The 18,506-nt window shown below is 54.8% G+C and overlaps 1 protein-coding gene across 5 annotated transcripts in view; it reads left to right on the top strand.

The window, feature by feature from the left end:
- DKK3 (dickkopf WNT signaling pathway inhibitor 3) overlaps window positions 1-17,413 on the top strand; it is a 48,600-nt gene extending 31,187 nt beyond the window's left edge. For all 5 annotated transcript variants that reach the window (XM_055142904.1, XM_055142902.1, XM_055142905.1 and 2 more), the window contains exons 5-8: window positions 11,723-11,815; window positions 12,834-12,978; window positions 13,537-13,693; window positions 15,880-17,413. In XM_055142904.1, the coding sequence (XP_054998879.1) occupies window positions 11,723-11,815; window positions 12,834-12,978; window positions 13,537-13,693; window positions 15,880-16,102 (618 nt within the window). In that variant the 3' untranslated portion in view covers window positions 16,103-17,413. The remainder of the gene's footprint in view (window positions 1-11,722; window positions 11,816-12,833; window positions 12,979-13,536; window positions 13,694-15,879) is intronic.
- Window positions 17,414-18,506: the final 1,093 nt, after the last annotated feature.

Here is an 18,506-nt window from a genome sequence, read left to right as displayed (position 1 = left end):
GAGAAAATTTGTGTTTTAAATTAAAGAGGCCACTGAGGCCACATCTGAAGAGACCCACGGTGAAGCCACTGAGCCTCTTTGTTCTTCAGACCTAGACCTGGTCTCCGGTTCCCGTGGGGGACTCGGTCCTCTCAGTCTCAGAGGAAACAGACTTAACCCTCCAACCCATGTGCCCCAGTGATCCCTCCAAGCCTCCATGCAGGTCATCTGACCCAGGCACTGAGTTAGAAAACTCTGACCTCCAGAAATGGTGAGGGGGGGCATCCATGCTCAATGGTGGGGTCCAGAGGTGATTACAAGCGTCTGGGCTTCCTGCTCCTCACACCCAGGAGAGACTCGGTTCTCCCCGGAGCGCCTTCTCCCAGGGCTTTAGCCTAAGGACACACAGATCAGACACTGGGGAGGGGGGAAGGGGGTGACGCTCAGCGAGTTGGGAGTGACCCTGAGCCAGTTTCCTGCCCCCTCCCCCGCCTCTGTCCTCAAGTCTTTGGGATGGACACAGAGAGGAAAGACAAGGCTGCCCCCCACCCCCCGAAGTTCTCTCCGCCAAGGCCAAGAATGCCCCATCCTGAGAAATGGGGCGCCAGAGAGACGCCGCGTCCAGATGTCAGGCTTCTGGGTCATGCCACATGCGTGACTTGCTGTCCTGAGCAGAGCCCATCTGAAGGGTCAGTGCTCCCACTCACGTGATGGCGTGAGGAACTAGGGGACACCCCCGCCCTCCCACAAAGATGCAGCAAGGGCCGGAGAAGATCAAAAGGAGCCAGACCACAAGAACTTCCTCCGTGCTCCCTTGGCTCTGCATGAGTCCTGAGCAGCGTAAGCAAGTGCTTTTGCTCCCGGGAGACCCCGTCTTTCCCCCGCCCCCATCTCCTGCCTTCCTCTTTCTCTACCACCCGAGTAGAAGGAAGGAAGTGATGGATCCCAGGCTCAGCTGGGCAGGTGTGGCTAGGTCGAACCCTGTTAGTATCTTAATTTGAAAGCAAGGTGATCCTGTCCTGCGAGGGGACATTTGTGTTGCTTCTTTTGGTTTGTTCGCTTGGCTTTGGGGCCACGCCCAGGGATGCTGGGGGCTCTTCTGTGCTTGGGGACTGCTCCAAGAGGGACCATAAGGGTGTCAGGGACCAAACTGGGATGGGCTGCATGGAAATCAAGTGCCTCTGTACTCTCTCTAGCCCAAGAAGCGCTCCTCCGACCCCTGCCTGCCCCCGGGAAGGGAGGGCAGGGGCTGACACCATGGTATCAGGGGCTACTTCTAGCTCTGTGTTAGGGGGTGCTCCTGCACCGCATAAGGGGACCCATATAAGGGCCTGGGACCAAACCCTGTGCTGCTCCTTTTAAAAATAGGGGCCGCTGCTAGGGATACTGGCTGGGTACGAGGACAGTGTGTGTGGGGGAGGGGCGGGGGGAGAGGTGTTCATGCTGGAAAAAACTTACCCTGACTCAGGCTGGCAGTGCTTGACGGCCAGTAGGGCCACCCCCAGCGGTCACATGGGGTGGTGCTAAGGATTGAACTCAGGGCATTGGTTGGGTGTGTTAGACGTGCTCTGCCTCCTCCCCTCCTTGAGCTTATGCTGGTAGGGGTCTGCAAGGTGCAGAGCATTCTGGCCCTCAGGGCAGGTGGTGGGTGGACAGTGAGAGGCAGGCAGCGTGTCCTCAGGCTGAAGGTGTCGCTGGTGACGGGCCAGGCCCCCTAAGTGCTGAGATGCAGAGAATGGATATTGTTGTCTCTCTGCACACATTCCCAGCCCCGAGTGCCCCAGCCAGAGAGCCGGGATTCCCCTGGGCAGGAGAGAGGGAGCACCTCACGACAGTGCCAGCATGGTGGCACCCACTCAGGCCCTGCTGGGCTCATAGCCACCCGGGGAGGGGTGTACCAGAGGACAGGGGTGCAGGAGAGGAAGCCCATATTGTTGAGGGCCAGTGGTAGCTCTAGATACCTTAGCCCAGGCACAGTGCTCCCTGGGAAGGACATGAAGAGGAGGAAGTGGGGGACACCAGGTTCCTGGGACACCTGCTGGCCTTTTGTCATCACTGTCCCTTTATTTTTCTACCAAGTGCACAGATGCCTCTGGCCCTTCCCGGGGCTGCAGGGCATGGCCCCTCCCCTCAGTGTGGGTTGCAGGTGGGCTGGCGAGGGGAGTGCTCCAGGCTTCTGTGTCAGGAGAAGTGGCAGCGGAAGCTGCTGAGGGTCAGGGTCTAGGTGGCTGCCCACTCAACTCACCATTCTGTCCCTAAGCCGTGCTGAGGCTGAGGTGTGACTGCAGTGGGGGCGGTGAGGACGCCCCAGGAGAGCAGCCCAGCCCCTCCCCTGGCCTGCTGAGCCCCTCCATGTGCCTCACTAGAGCAGGGGCAGAAAGGGAGAGAAGTCGGCTTGGTTTCTTCCTGGCCTCCACGGCAGTTCCCTGAATTCTGACAAGAATGTGGCTCTGTCCTGTGGTTGGAGCAAGGTTCCCTGAGCACTTTTATCAGAGCACTTTCATTGGAGCACTCTTCTTTTGGGGTCACACCCGACAATGCACAGGGGTTACTCGTGGCTCTCCATGCTCCCATATGGGATGCTGGGAATCAAACCCAGCTCGGCCACGTGCAAGGCAAATGCCCTACCCGCTGTGCTACTGCTCCAGCCCCTCTTGGAGCACTTTTTTTTTTTTTTTTAAAGAATTTATTTATTTATTTATTTTTGTTTTTTGGGTCACACCCGGCGATGCACAGGGGTTACTCCTGGCTCATGCACTCAGGAATTACTCCTGGCGGGGCTCGGGGGACCATATGGTATGCTGGGATTAGAACCCGGGTCGGCCGCGTGCAAGGCAAACGCCCTACCCGCTGTGCTATTGCTCCAGCCCCTTGGAGCACTTTTGAAGTGCATTTCCCCAAGCACTTCTCCCAGAGCTTTCACTTGAGGAGTCAGGGATCTGGAGGCTGTGGGTGCCACAGGGTCTACAGCACAGCTCAGTCTGTGGGTCCCCCGACCCAGCCTTCACATCCCCAATGTGGGGGGCAGCTGGGGCCTTGGGCGGGGTGCACTGGCCTTCAGTGAACAGCAGGAGACTGAGCATCTGTGGAAGTCGAGGATCTCTGGGACTTTCCGGAATTGGGGTTCTGGCCCTGCCCCACTTGTGCTGATCCCTTCTACCCTCTCCCAGGGAAGTTCTCAGGGGGGCAGGGTTAGGACCCTGTGGGACACAGCCTGACTCATTCCTGCCAACACTGGGGGTAGGGCTGGCGTGGGAGCCGGGGGGGCCCCCAGCTCTGCGGCTCCCGGGCTGTACCTCTGGACATGTGACTCCAGCTTCTCTCCCATGTGGAAAGCGCGATAGCGGTACTTAGGTCCCTGGCTCGCTGTGGTGACCATATGGACTGATGCGGAGGCCGCAGGCCAGCTCAGACACGCAGGAAACCAGATCTAAGTGTTGGCTGTTGTTTCACCGTTACGGGCTCTCTACCCGGGACGGAGTCCAGAGCGTCTAATGCAAGTCCAACAGAAGCAGCTGTGTCTGGGAGGGGCCACCCCAGGGGCCCTCCTGGCCCTCGCTGAGGGCCCACAGTCAAGAGCGAACTTGCAGGAGTTCTTGTTGCCTTGTCGTTTTGGATGCCTTTGAGGCTTCCCTGCTTCCCATAGCCGCTGGTCTTTCCCTGTCTTTTCTCTCTCTCACCCAGGCCCGCCCCACTCGGTCTTCCAAGAAACACAGCTGTTGAGCCTTCCCACGTGGATAGAGTTGGCAGATAAAACGCAGGACACCTGGGCAATGCTAGCGCTGTTTCAGTATAAGTCTGTCCCATGCAGTATTGCAGGCATACTTACTAAAGGGTTCTTTGTGACTGTAAGTTTCTTGTTGAAGTTTTATCGGACGTCCTAGAGAGTTGGGGGTGGGTAGGGGTGGGAGGGGGCGTTGGGTCACACTCTGTGGTGCTGGGGCTACTCCCAGCTCTACCTGAGGGACATTCAGGGACCATGTGGTGCCGGTCAGCCATGTGCAAGACAAACGCCTTAACCCCTGCACAACCTTTCAGCCTCTCGACATCCTGTATGTTTTATTTGCAAATTCTGCAAGTCCTGTTTTGAGACCCTCAAACAAGGGGCAGGCCGTGCGGCCTAGAGCCAGGAGCTCTGGGCATTGGGACCTGGCCTCCTTGCTCGTGCTGGGAGACAGTGCCAGCTACGGAACCGGGTGCCACAACCTGGCGGCCCCTTCAGGCCCCATGTCCAGTTCTGTCTCCCCTGAGCTTCAGGCACCTGTCCCACGGGGAGCATTGTGACCAGGGCTTGTCCACCTTTGGCATCGAGGGGGGCAGCCTAGTTCCCAGGACCCCAGGGATGGAGGGCAGCAACAGCCCTCCCTATCCTGAGACACCCACAGAGGCCGGTGTGTGTGGGTGCTGGTTCCCCAGAAGGTGCATGCTGGGGCTGCGAGGCTTGTGGGGCAGAGCTGGGGGCTGGAATTGATTTGCTGTGCAAGACGGGCCTCAGGAGGAGGGAAGAAAGAGGGTTCTGTCTGAAACATGCCTCATCCCTGGGCCCTGGTGGGTGTCAGGAGAGTGGGGATAACCCCAGAGGGCGGGGCTGGGCTGGGCTGAAGGAGAGTGGGCAGGAGGAGAGGATGCGCTCCAGGGCTGTTCTGGAGTGGCCCGCACTGGTGGGCAGGGAGAGGGTCTTCCCCTGTCCGGAGTGCCCAGCCCAGCTGGGTGTGTTTTTCTTTCTCAGGGACCACAGGGCTCGGAGAGGAGGGGATGGGTGGGAGCCTCAGCAGCCGGGATTGGACTCACTGGCTCAGGCGCCTGCCTCCTACTGGGGGTTTTCCTCTGGGCCAGCCTCTCCCTGCTGTGTGGCCTGAATGCTGGCTGCTCCGGGGCTCCTGCCTTTTCCGCTGGCTGTAAGTTTCCGGGGCGTGTCCAGGAGAGGCTGGGGGCAATTTGCTGTGTCGGAGGAAAATGTGGGTTTTATAGGCCTCTACTGTTGGCCTGTTTTAAGGTCAATCAAGGACTCTGGGGAATGAGAAAAAGCTGCCATAGAAACCCTGGAATGATGGGGAACACCCCCCCAGGCCCTCACCCCAATCCCTCTTCTAAGTCTCCTGCCTCTGCGACAGCCTCAGGGACCCTGCCATCCGCAGAGGCAGAGCTGGAGATCTGCCCCTCTGGACCCTGATGTCCCTGTGGGGTCCCTGGTTCTGTTCGTGTCTTCAGGGATCCATCAGGACCTCTTGCCAGGTGCTGGCCTCGCTGCTTCTCACACACAGCCTCGAAAGCAACTCTAGCTTCCTGCCTCAGTTGCCTCATCTGTAAAATGGGGTCTCTCCTGCCCACTTTGGAAGAGAGCGGGGCCATGAGGCAGTGATGAGGCCCAGGGGCCGCAGTTCTGGGGATGATCCAAATGCCACTGCTTTGTTCTTTCTCACCTCTCACCACCTGTCTCTCTTGTTCAGGGGGTCAGTCCCAGCCCCAGGTCCCTGTGGGTAATGTTCTCCTCCCTTTCTCCTGACTCTGCTCAGGCATCACTCCTGGTGGTGCTTGGAGGACGGTACACTGTGGGGGGATCAAACTCAGGCAAGGCAGATGCCTTAAACCTCCGTACTGCCTCTCCAGCCTTTCCTGCTTTCTTGCATATGGGTCTCCCCCGCGGTGCTTGATGGTGCTGCATTGCTCAGCCCAGCAGTGTGGCACCTCATGGCTCATGCTCTAGCCCACTGAGGCCAGGAAGACATCTGAGCCACACCCAGCCAGCCATGATCAGGGCGGGACTGGGCAGTGGGGTGGGGCTGGACTCCGGTGCCAAGATCAAACCTGGGATTTCGGGCATGCAATGAGTCAGCTCCAGCCTTCGGGCTGGCTCCTCCGACTATTCTCTCTTTGCTTTCTTTAACTGGCAGCTCTGTGCAGGCATGCCTTGGCTAGGGGTGAGGAGTGGGGGTGGAGTGGGGTGTGTGCCTGACCCCACAGCAAACATCAAAGCCCATGAGAGCCCAGGTGGGCACATGCAGAGGTGCAAAGGTGGTCTCTGACTCAGGACTCCCCCCCGGCCCTCTCTCCACACTGCAGCGCCAGCAGCAAAGCTCTGTGTTAGTGGAGGTCCCCCATCCCGACCCTGGACCTTCCTTCCAGAGCCTTAGGCCTGAGAGGAGGCAGAGGAAGGCCCCTCCTGGAAAGCATCCACGGGTGCCCAATTCCTCTGGCCTCCAGAGTGGAGAAGATTCCAGAATCTGGGTTTCAGAAGCATGTGGGCAGAAGGCCCCCCGTCCATGTGAAAAGCACCATGTCTCCCCTTCCAGGGTCCCTGTGTTGTGTGCTCTGGACTGGGGTCCCCAAGTCCTCACATAAAGCCTGAAGTGGACAGTGGATCTGGAATGGCTCCTCGGCCGTTTCCCACTCTCAGCTTTGCAGAGGGACAAGGCGCGGCCCCTCCGCACTCCCTGCCTCACAGAGCGGGCCGGAAACTTTCTAAATATAGAGGACACAAACCAACTCCCCGAGTGGAGGGCGGCCAGCACTGGTGGAGGAGCAGAAGGAGCAGGGACAGAGTGGGGGATAGCCCCTGAGACTGGGACTGGCTGCTGTCTCGGGTCCTAAGTGACAAGGATGTCCAAACGCCCATGGGGTTCAGGACCAGGGGACTACACCAGGCAGAGCATGAGTTCAGCCCCTTGCACCATCTTCACACTCCCTGTGCCCCTTCCCCGTCCCCAGAGAGCCTGTTTTAGGGGCCACCTGGCCAGAACCCTGACACCCCGCAGATGGTGGTAATGGGCGCCAGTTTTGCCCCGAGTCTCAGCTTCCAGGGCTGACTTGGGGATGTTGTGTCAGGTTGAGAGATTTACGGGGAACTGGTACCACTCCTACATGTATGAGTAAAACCCAGGAGCACAGGTCAGAGAAGCTAGTATTATGTGTTTTTGTTAGTTAGGGTTTTTTTTTGGGGGGGAGGGGGTTGGTTTACACCTGACAGTGCTCAGGGGCTGCTCCCAGCTCAGGGCTTGGAGATCATTTCCTGGGCGATTACAAGGTGCTGGGGATCAAACCCAGGCCTCTCATATGCAAAGCTTACGCTCAGACCTTTGGTTTGTCTCCCTAACCCCAGAAGCTGGAACGACTACTTTGTTTCGTTTTGGGGATCACCCCCAGCTGTGTCCAGGGCTCATTGCTGGCTCTGTGCTTTGGGTTCACTCCTGGTGGTGGGTGGAAAACTGTATGGGCTGCTGAGGACCCAATCAGCGTCAACCACATAACAGGCAAGCTCCTGACCCACTGGACTGTCCCTCTAGCCCTGAAGTTATTGAAAAGAATGAAAGCTCGACTTTCGTAGCTCTAGGTCCAGGTCAGCTGGGGGGCGTGGGCACGAAGCCATGTCCTCTACTTTTGTCCTCTAGTTCTGCTGAAGGCGGGAACACTTGACCTGTCCTCGACACCAGGAATGATAGACGCCTGTCCCGAGGGGGTCCCCAGGAAAGACCCTCAAACTAGCAGCCATATTATTAGCTGCAGGACTGGACGCAGGACCCTGAGAGGCGGCTCAGATACAGGCATGACTCCAGGTTGCAGATCATTGCTCGCCCACCGAACACTCCAGGAGAGACGGGTCAGGACCAGAAGAGAGGCTGGGGCCGCGGGCGCAGCATTACTGGCAAAGACACCGTCCATGGTGTTTAGACCTGCCTTTCCACCTACTGGCGGGGAGGGATGCCCCCGGAGTGCCAGGCAGCAGGTGGAGGAGGGATGCACGGCTTCCCTTGCCACCATTGACAGGACACAACTACCACGACAGCATTATGAAATGGACCCAGAACAGCCCTGTTTTCAGTGGAAATGAAGAGGTCTCAGTAGCCTAAAGGGACAGCGCCAGGAGGTAGCAAAATTCGGGATTCTGAATTTTGGTGCTCTGTAGGCCAGTGATTTTGTGGCTTTTTGTTTGTTTTTTTGAGGCACACTTGGGGTGCTTGGCGATCCAGGTGGTTCTGGACCTCCCACATGCAAAGTATGTAGCACTGTAGCACTGTCATCCTGTTGTTCATCAATTTGCTCGAGTGGGCACCAGTAATGTCTCCATTGTGAGACTTGTTGTTACTGTTTTTGGCCACAGGTAGCTTGCTAGGCTCTACTGTGCAGGCGGGATACTCTCAGTAGCTTTTCGAGCTCTTCAAGAGGGACAGAGGAATCGAACCCGGATCAGCCATGTGCAAGGCAAATGCCCTACCTACTGTGCTATCGCTCCAGTCCTCTCTGACCCCTAGCTCAAAAAACTTTTTCCCTTTAAATTAAAGATCTGGAAGAAGAAGTGTACTGTGAACATTCCTAGTCTTCAGGATTCTGGAACTGTGTGTTCTTTGCACTGGTTCCCAATTCATTGCTTATGATTAGCATTTTGATGGCCCATTTTGATGCCATGTGAGCGGGTTCATCCACCCACATGTCAGTGGTGTGTGTCCCCTGTGAACTGAGATGGCTGCACACAAGCCCGCCCACAGAAGTGGGGTTCTGGGGCCTTTACACTGACTTGTATTACTTAGGAATGTACCACAAATGTGGAGATGGAGACATAAAGAGTGATCTCATTTGTTCCAGTGTCTTGGTAGCATTTCCCATGAAGAAACTGCAGAATTGTCCTGTTGTTGGACATCTCCATGATCACTGGGTTATAAACAACATGCATCTCCATACACAGATAATTTCAGAGAGGTGTTTGGTGGGAGGTACATACAGCAGGACTCAGGGCCTGGCCGTGCTGGGCACTACCAAGACCAAATAAAACAAACATATTTTTGTTTGGGGCCACACCTGGTGATTCTCAGGGCTTGCTCTTGGCTCTGCACTCAGAAATTACTCCTGGCAGTACTTGGGGGACCGTATGGGATGCCAGAGATCTAACCCAGGTCGACTATGTGCAAGGCAAGCACCCTACCTACTGTACTATGGCTCTGACCCAAGCATCATTTTTTTTTTTAAATAGGAAGAGGCAAAAGAGTTCTGTTTTATAGTGTTGGTTGGCACTCTTGTCTCCCTTTCAATTAGGCTGCCTTCTTTTGATCTGTTTTCAGTTAAATTTATGAGCCTTCTCATACCCACAATTCTGTCCAATACATCAACAGATGGGCTCATTCAGAGCAGGGGCTCAGGCCTGCAGACCGCCCCCCGCCCCCCTTGCTATGCTACTTTGAAAGAATTGTGGAGATGCTTCTGGCGGAGGCCCTTGAGGGGAGCCTGTGTCTGGAGGCTGTCGGGGCTTAAACAAGGAGCATCTCGGTGCTGACTTAAGCCTGTGCACTTCCCAAATGGGGAGTCTCCACTCAGCCCCTTACCTTGGGGCTCCTTCCGCCTGAGTTGGGTCACCAGGGAGACCAGCAGTGGGGCGGACAGGCATGCCGGGGCCTCTGCCACTGAGGCCTGTTTGAGAGGGAGGCCCTGCTTACTGAGCTGCCCCACCTCCATGATTAGATCAAAGAGGTGGGCAGCGCCTGGAGGAGCTGCTTGGGCCTGGAGAGGCCTCTGGGGAGACGCGGGGACAGGGACGTTCATTCAGGTACTGTGCAGGGCTCAGGGCCATGTGCTGTCCTTGGCACTTTTGGAGGACTTAGAACTAAGATTTTATTAGTTTTATGATCATTCTGGGAGCCAGCCCTGGTGTCTTCTAGAGACCTGAGGTGAAGTCAGGGCCTGCCTGAGAGGGTGAGATGTGACACATCCTCAAATATTGTCCTTTTGTTCAATGACATTTTGTTGTAACATCGATGCAATATATATATTGATTCCTGTCCAGTGAAGCTGCCTCTGTGGAATTTATGGGGTCTCATCTCAGAGGGATTTCTCGGGGGGCTCCGATTTCTCAGCCTCCTACAGATGTGCATGCCAAAATTCTTATGTGGCAAAATTATCCCAAAATTATTTATATGGCAAAAATATCCAGTCTGACCATGTGAGCAAAGCATGTATGAGAATGTGTGAGATCGTGTGTATGTTCTGAGGATGTGTGTGAATGTGTGTGAGAAAGTGTATGTGCCTGTATGAGAGTAAGTGTATGAGTGTGTATGTGCAAGAGTATGTTTAGGAATGTGAGAGTGAATGTGTACGTGTAAGAGTATATATGTGAGTGTGTGAGCAGTGTGTGAATGTGAGAAAGTGCATGAATTGTGTGAATGTGAGTGTTCATGAGTGTATGAGAAAGTGTGTAAGTTTGTATGTCAATGTGTGTCTGTGTGAGAAACTGTGTGTCTGCGTGAATGTGTGTAAGTGTATGAGAGTGAGTACCTGTGTTTATGAGCTTGTGTGAGGGTGTAGTTGTGTGAGTGAGGTTGTATGCATGAGTGTATGTGTATTGAGTGTATGTGTGTGAGTACATATGTGTGTGAGTAAGTAAGCTTCTGTGTGAGTTTGTGAGTCTGTGTGTGTCTGTGTGAATGTTGTAAGCCCGAGTTTGTGTGTGTGTGTGTGTGTGTGTGTGTGTGTGTGTGTGTGTGTGTGCACGCCCTACAGTGGAAAGATGTCTTGTCCAGGGTTGGGTTCGGAGCTGCTGACATAGGCTTCCTTCTCCCATGACCCTGACTAGCAAGAATGAATCTATTCCAGAATCAATCCCAGCTGGAAAACGAATGTGTGGATGAATACAAGCATTGTTCCAGATTGGGTGTGTTTTTGGTTTTATTTAGAAGTCTGGTGATGTTTGGGGGACTAGAAATATGCGGTGGGAGCTTTATTCTTGACTGCCATTGGTCTGTGGTAGAGCTGGTTTCTTTATGTGCTGTTTTAAGTTACTATTCACAAGAATTTCTTGATGACATTGCAGACTTTCTGTGTCCCTGTGTCCCAGTTCTCTGAGGGGCTGTGGTCGAGGCTGGAGATTGCCCTGTCACCGGGCCCTTCTGGTTCAGTCGGGCTTTGGGGACCTGCCTCAGCCTCTTTCTCAGGTCTTCTCTGATCCAGAGCCCTGAGACCTCTCACCCCAGCACTGGAGGGAGAACCTCTAACTCCAGACTGACCCTGCCATCTTGAGGGTCCCCTTCACCTCTCTGAGCCCTTTTCCACATTCCCAGCGGGGATCCTGCGTGCTTCCCCCGTGGGGAGAGGGGGTGTGAGGCCCAGGCTGCAGACTCTAGTGGGGTCAGTGGCTGTTCACAGCACCCCGCTGCTGGCCACCTTCCCCTCCAACGCTGTAGTTCCTTGCCTGACCCTATGGCAGATCGGGAGCTGCTGTGCCTGTCACTGGGGGTCCAGGTGGCCTCTGTGTGGCCTCCTTTCTGGGCCCTGGGGGAGGCCGGCACCTTCCCTGCCAGCCCCTGTTTCCTCAGCCAATGGGGCAGCAGCTGCACACCCTTCTTCCATAGAAGCTGTTGCTGCCTGGCAGCCCCGACCCTGACCTCAGCAGGTTCCCTGGGGTGCAGCTGTGCTGTCTCAGGGCCTTTGCCCTCTCCGTCCTCAGCGGGCCCTGTGGGGTCTGCAGCTGTCGGCCCCTCCCGCCATGCTCCTTCCTGGACCTGGAACTCATTAGCTCCTGCCGGGACCCATGGCAATGGGTTTATTATGCCCGCAGCAATAACTTGGCTCTGTGCCCGGCTGTGCCCGGCTGTGCTCAGGGCACGTGAGGCCCAGGAGGAGACTGAGACCCAGTCTGGTGTCCTGGAACCCAAAGGCCTTGGAGCCTGGGCAGGGATAAAGCGGGGGGGGGGGCTCTGCACCTGGGGTGCCGTGCCGTGGCTCGGGGACCCCCTCCCTGATGAGGGCCTGCTCCCCACAGGAGTGCATCATCGACGAGGACTGCGGCCCTGCCCGCTACTGCCAGTTCACGAGCTTCGAGGCCACGTGCCAGCAGTGCCGGGAGCAGGAGGCGGTGAGTGGCCCCTTCTGGCTCTCACCAGGCTTCCCGGAAGCACCTTTGGGCTCCCCCCGGTTCACAAATTAGGGCCCCTTGGATACTCTCCTGACTGCAGAGTGACCAAGAAGTCGACCCAGAAGCCGCCTGCAGCCCCACCACTCACCCCCATTCCAGTGCCGACAGACCCCGGATGCAGAGATGAGGCGCTGCCCTGTGGCTCCTGTGGCTGACACACAGGGCGGCGCCCCGCCCTTAGGGACACAGCAGCCATGTCCTTTGCCATCTGCTCACTTGGCCCCAGAGTCAGGGTGGAAGGAGGGCTGGGCACCTCCCCAGGGGCATCCCACCGAGAAGTGCAAAGCCTGGAGAGGAGACAGCCCTCCACCCACAAGCGTTTCAGATAAGGCCAGTCGGCTCACAGACATGCCTGTCCCTCGGGTGACGCCACAGCCCAGCTGTGTTGGGAGGACCCGGCTCGTCACTGCCACCGTGGCCCCCATGTCGGGAGTGGCCGTCTCTGACCCTCCCACCTGCTGCCAGCCAGGGGGACCCCACACGCTCCCGAGCTGCCCTTCCCGTGTGCAGCTGCAGGCCCCCGGCCCCCACAGCCCCCCATCTGTGGGGTCACAATTCCCCGCAGGGCCCTGGGGTGTTGGGGAGCAGCACCTTCTGTCGGCTGTCGGGGCAGCGCTGAGGGAGACACCGAGAGCTTTTCCTCCTTTTTGGTCAGAAGGGCCCCAAAGTTTGGGAACCTGAGACATAGAGTCAGGGTGCACCTCTGGGGGAGCAGGCCCCCTCCTGCCTGCTAGGGTACTAAAGGACAGAGGCAAGACGCCAGCCGAGGGCAAACGGGAAGAGAGGCCCTCCCCGGAGCAGACGCCACCTTCCGCCCTGTCTCTTCACCTGGTGTCCCTCCCACCCATCAGCCCAGCACCTGGACACCCACTCACAGCCCCTCCTCCCGCCTCAGTTTCTCCACGCCCCTTCATGCTTCCCCTGCTGGGTTCTCAGCCGCACCCCCTCTCTGCTGCAGCCTTGTACCCGGGACACCGAGTGCTGCGGGGACCAGCTGTGTGTCTGGGGACACTGCTCCAGAGTGGCCACCAAAGGGGGCAACGGGACCATCTGTGACAACCAGAGGGACTGTCAGCCTGGGCTGTGCTGCGCCTTCCAGAAAGGTGAGGGGAGCCCCAGGGCAGGGCCAGCTCTGTACCCAGCCCCACTGCGGGCCTCCCGGGGCACCACCTGCCTGAGCCAACCCCACCAGGCGCCTGCCCTGCCCCGTCTCAGTCTCTGTCGCTCCTCCTCCCTCTCTTACCCCACCCCAATAGAGGCGCCAAGGAAAGTCACACTCCCTCAGGACAGCGGGTCTCAGGTGGGAGGACGCCCCCAGACCGGGAGAGGAGTTGCTTGCAGCTGGCCCTCTCTGCTTGCGCGTGCCCATGCCCACACCCCAGGCCTCTTCCTGTGACTGCCCTGCTCTCAAAGCTCGGTCCTCTCAGTGCTCCCCCTGACGCCAGAGCCCGCCCTCTCCCTTCCCATTTGTGTTTCTGGAAAGACAAAACAGAGAAACTTTTCCTGTGCTGCCTCCCGCCCCTACTCTGCCTCAAGGACAGCTCTCGGGGACCCTCCTGCCCTGCAGGGTGGAAGGTGGCAGGAAGGGCCCCTCTCCCTGTTCCCTGCTGTTGCGTCTGCCTGCCTGGCGCTGAATACTCCGGCATGATGCTTGGCCCCAGGTCTGCTCTTCCCGGTGTGCATGCCACTGCCCGTGGAGGGGGAACTGTGTCACGATCCTGCCAGCCGGCTGCTGGACCTCATCACCTGGGAGCTGGAGCCTGAAGGTGCCTTGGATCGGTGCCCATGTGCCAGTGGTCTCCTCTGCCAGCCGCAGAGGTGAGATGCCGCCCGTGGGGGCCTGGAACAGAAGTGGGAATGACAGACAGGGTTGCTGAAAGACACTTCCTTGGCTGTGCCTGAGTCATCCCAATTCCTTCTCACATTTTCTCTGTATTTCTGTCTTTCTTTACTTTTTTCCCCTCTCTCTTTCATTTTCTTTCTCCTCTTCCTTTTTTCCTTCCTTCCTTCATTCTTTCTTATTTATCTCTTTCTTTCTCTCTTTCCTGCTTGCTTACTTTCTCTCCAATATTTCTGTCTTCCTTCACTCTTTCCTTTCATTGTCTCTTTCTTTCTTATTTGCACACATGCTTACTCCTTCCTTTCTAAATCTTTTCTTTTTTTCTTACTTTTCTGCTATAGTTCTGTCTTCATTTTCTTCTTTCTGTTTATTTCATTATCGTTTCCTTTCTCTATTTCTTTCTTTCTTTTTCTCTTTTTCTTTTTCTTCCTCCTTCCTTCCTTCCTTCCTTCCTTCCTTCCTTCCTTCCTTCCTTCCTTCCTTCCTTCCTTCCTTCCTTCCTTCCTTCCTTCCTTCCTTCCTCCCTCCCTTCCTTCCTTTCTCTCTCTCTTTCTTTCTTTCTTTCTTTCTTTCTTTCTTTCTTTCTTTCTTTCTTTCTTTCTTTCTTTCTTTCTTTCTTTCTTTCTTTCTTTATCTCTCTCTCTCTTTCTTTCTTTCTTTCTCTTCTCTTCTTTCTTTCTTTCTTTCTTTCTTTCTTTCTTTCTTTCTTTCTTTCTTTCTTTCTTTCTTTCTTTCTTTCTTTCTTTCTTTCTTTCTCTTTCTCTCTCTTTCTTCCTTTCTTTCTTCCTTCCTTCCTTTCTTTCTTTCTTTCTTTCTTTCTTTCTTTCTTTCTTTCTTTCTTTCTTTCTTTCTTTCTTTCTTTCTTTCTTTCTTTCTTTCTCTTTCTCTCTTTCTCTCTTTCTTTCTTTCTTTCTTTCTTTCTTTCTTTCTTTCTTTCTTTCTTTCTTTCTTTCTTTCTTTCTTTCTTTCTTTCTTTCTTTCTTTCTTTATCTCTTTCTCTCTCTTTTTCTATCTTTCTCTTTCCTTTCTTTCTTTCTTTCTTTCTTTCTTTCTTTCTTTCTTTCTTTCTTTCTTTCTTTCTTTCTTTCTTTCTTTCTTTCTTTCTTTCTTTCTTTCTTTCTTTCTTTCTTTCTTTCTCTCTTTTCTGTCCTTCCTTCCTTCTTTCCTTCCTAATTTCTATCAGTTACAGTTGTCACTGAGAAAGTTGTCCCTGAGAGGGGGATGAGCTGGTGGGTGTGTGTCTGTGAGAGGGCAGGGAGGGAGCCCAGCCCCATCACGAGGAGAGCCAGGCTGAGTGAGACCTGCGGAAGTGATGGAGATGACCGTCAGAATGGTGAGAGGGGAGCCAGGATCATGGAGGGAAGTTGAGGCAGTGGTGTCAGGCCAGCAGGAGGGCAGCCTCAGTTGTGGCTCTGTCACATTCTCTGTGCCCATCACACACAGAACCCTGGTGGTTGGGCATGTAGAAGTCTTCCTCCTGGCTCCAACACACAGGGCTCCCCCAGATTCTGCTGATGAGTGGTTAGACCTCACCCCTCTTAGGGACTGCTGCCACCAAGGAACCAGGTCCCTGGGGGCTGGGAGCAGCCCGGAGTCACTGTAAACCCAAGCCTGGGTCCTCAGGGCCCATGGGTGCCCCCTCACAGTGAGGAGGACCCGCCTCACGGGGAGGTGTGTGAGGGCACCCTCAAGTCTAGTCCTCCACAGTGACTTCAGCTTCTCTGGGCATCCCACACCTGGCTGGTGCTCAGGAGTCACCCTTGCTGGTGCTGAGTAACCATATGTGAAGTCTGGGATTAAAACTAGGGCCAGCCATAAGCGAGGCACGTGCCCCCACTCCTCCCCTGACTGCCTCTCCAGGCCCTAGCACACTCCTCAAAGGGAATTGAGGACCAGAGAGAGTACAAGGGGGTAAGTAAGGCACTTACTTGCCTTGCACGCTGCCAACACGGGCCTGATCCCCAGTACCGCATGATCACCCAACACCGAGCACAGAGCAAGCCAGGAGTAGCCCCTGAGCATCACTAGGAATGGTCAACGTCCCCCTGTCCCAACCTCCCAAATAAAGACTGTTGAGATGCTCCAGGAGGAAGTGACCATGAGACCACCGTCAGCAGCGGAGGCCAGTGCCCGCCTCTGACCCCGAGCCCTCCTCTCTCCCCAGCCACCACAGCCTGGTGTATGTGTGCCAGCCGACTTTCGCTGGCAGCCAGAACGGAGATGGCGACAGCCTGGTGTCCCGAGAGGCCCTGGAGGAGTACGACAGTGACGGCTTCTTGGAGGAGGTGCAGCAGGAGCTGGAGAGCCTGGAGAGGAGCTTGTCCTTGGAAACGCTGCGGAGGGCGGAGCTGGGGGCTGCCTCCGTGCCGCCCGACAGGGAGGCTTAGAGCCGGGGCTGTGGAAGGAGCTAATTTATTTCCCCAGCTGTGCCCTCTCGTGTGGGTTTCCCGGCTTGCACCACGGTCTCTCCCCAGCACATTCCCCACTCCGGCTTGAAGCAAACGGCACCCCAGCACCCCTGTCACAGTGTGGTGTCGGGGGTCACCGGGGTGTGAGAAGGAGACGCAGAGCCGGAAAGTCCAGCCAGTCCAGAGCTCCGGCTCCGCTGCCTGGCACCCGGCACGTCTTGTTCTATTTGACATCACCTTGAAAATTGTAGGGGAGGGGACGGAAAAGCAGTCAGGACTCCCCACTCCCACCCCACCCCACCCCACTCTCCTCCCCACACATGCTGAGGGCACCAGAAAAATGCTTGCTCTCCTGCGTCGGAAGAGGGCCCAGCTTCGCAAGCTCGAGTCCAGCAGAAATGCAGCCTGTGGCGTTCCCAGGCAGCTCTTCTCGGGGGCCCAGGCCAGCTGTGCCTTCAGCTGCTGCAGTGCTGCCTCCTGCTCCCGCTTCCTCCTCCCAGCGGTGTCTCTCAGCTCCTACCTCCATGCCAGGGCAGCTGCTGCAGAGCCAGGACCACTTGGGGCCCTGGCCTGGTGAGGGGGTCTGGGTCTCCCCAGGGGTTGGCTCATAGCTGCCTGCCCCCGTTTCACGCAAGATACTGAAGCCAAGGGCACGGTGACAGCCAGGGACACCTCCGAGCCCCCGTCCTCCGAGTCCCACCTCCCAGCACTCTTGCTGCTCCCCTCAGTACCCTCTTTTGGAAGGAAGAATGGGCTTTTTCTTTTTTCTTTTTTTGAGGCACATCTGGAATTTCTTGCACTCCTCTAAGATTAAAATTCTGCTCTTAGAAATGGCAGCACATGCTCCAGTGTGGTGTTGATGGAGACAGGTGGTGTGGACTCTGTCCCCCAGGGCAGTTAGTTACACTGGAGGAGGGGGGAGTAAGGGGCGGGGATTAGTTACAGCTGGGTTGGAGCATAGTAGGTTAGTTACCTTACCAGAAACAGCACTTAAAATTGCTATTGGCCAGGATTTGCAAAATACCCTGTCAGCAACTGTGGACTGTTATCCACTGGGAGCAAGTGAAGCCACGCAAGATCAGTGGACTGTGACTGTAATATTCAAACAGGGCGCTGGGTGTGTACTCGTCCATAAATACCAGTCTCAGGTACCCTGGGCTGTTTCCATCTTGCATTTCTCCAGAGTTACTAAATTGTGAAGTTGCACATGATTGTATAAGCATGCTTTGAGTTTTCGATTGTGTATAAACACGTTGCATTTAGAAATCAAGCATAAATCACTTAAACTACTCTTCGGTAACTTTTGGACTTCTTTTTCCCCCGTCTTTTTATGTTGAATAAATATATAAACCCTTTAGCCAAACAAAACAGAATAAGTAAGATGCATTGTCAAAAAAAAGAAAAAAGAAATCTTAGCTATAAGTGACTTTTTCAGACAACTGAAATACACTTCTATGGGCATCAAAAGATTCTAAAAATATTAGCCTTATTTATTCATTTTTATTTATTTATTTATTTGCTTTTTGGGTCATGCCTGGTGATGCACAGGGATCACTCCTGGCTCTGCACTCAGGAACTACCCCTGGTGGTGCTCAGGGGACCATATGGGATGCTGGGAATTGAACCTGAGTCGGCCGCGTGCAAGGCAAACACCCTACCCGCTGTGCTATCACTCCAGCCCCTATTCATTTATTTTTACTGTTCATTTCCTTTGGTTTGTATTTTATTAATTTATTGGGGGTGTGGGGAGTGGGTCACAGCTGGTGGTGCTCAGGAACAGCTACCAGCTCTATGCTCAGGGGACCATATGTGGTGCTGGGAATTTGAGCTGGTGGCAATATCAGTCACAAGCAAGACAACTGCTGTACTATGTCATTGGTCCCAATTTACTCAATCTTAGATGCATATTAGTCTTTAAGGCATTATGATTTACCATCTCTTGAATCAGAAAGCAATATAGCAGCCCTCTTTGGGGCATTCTTATTTAAGCCCATTCCTAAGACTTAACACAATGATCAAGAGACTACAATCATCATTACTATATAGTAAGGACAACAGATTGGTAAGCACCAGGCAGTCTTCCCATATGAATTCATTGAATCTTTAAATATTTGAGTGTTTAAAATGAACTAAAACTTCACTTAATCGATAAAGAAGTGGAGGCTCTAAAAGATGAAGTAATGGAACTAGACATCAAACAAAAGCTAGTATAGTCTCCCCAGGATATAATGAGAATTTTAAGATCAATTAAGAGATCTGTTCTGTATTTGTGTCAAATGACTAGGATGACCCTATATCCTTATGATACAATCAATGTTCTGAGAGCCAGTTTGGAACCAGAGGCCACTATAGGCTTCACAGGGCCCAGCTGGTCAAGAGAGGG

The sequence above is a fragment of the Sorex araneus genome, chromosome 6 (assembly GCF_027595985.1).
Source record: "Sorex araneus isolate mSorAra2 chromosome 6, mSorAra2.pri, whole genome shotgun sequence".
Classification (NCBI taxonomy): domain Eukaryota; kingdom Metazoa; phylum Chordata; class Mammalia; order Eulipotyphla; family Soricidae; genus Sorex; species Sorex araneus.
The sequence above is the reverse complement of the archived record's forward strand: the minus strand, read 5'-3'. Positions and strand labels throughout refer to the sequence as shown.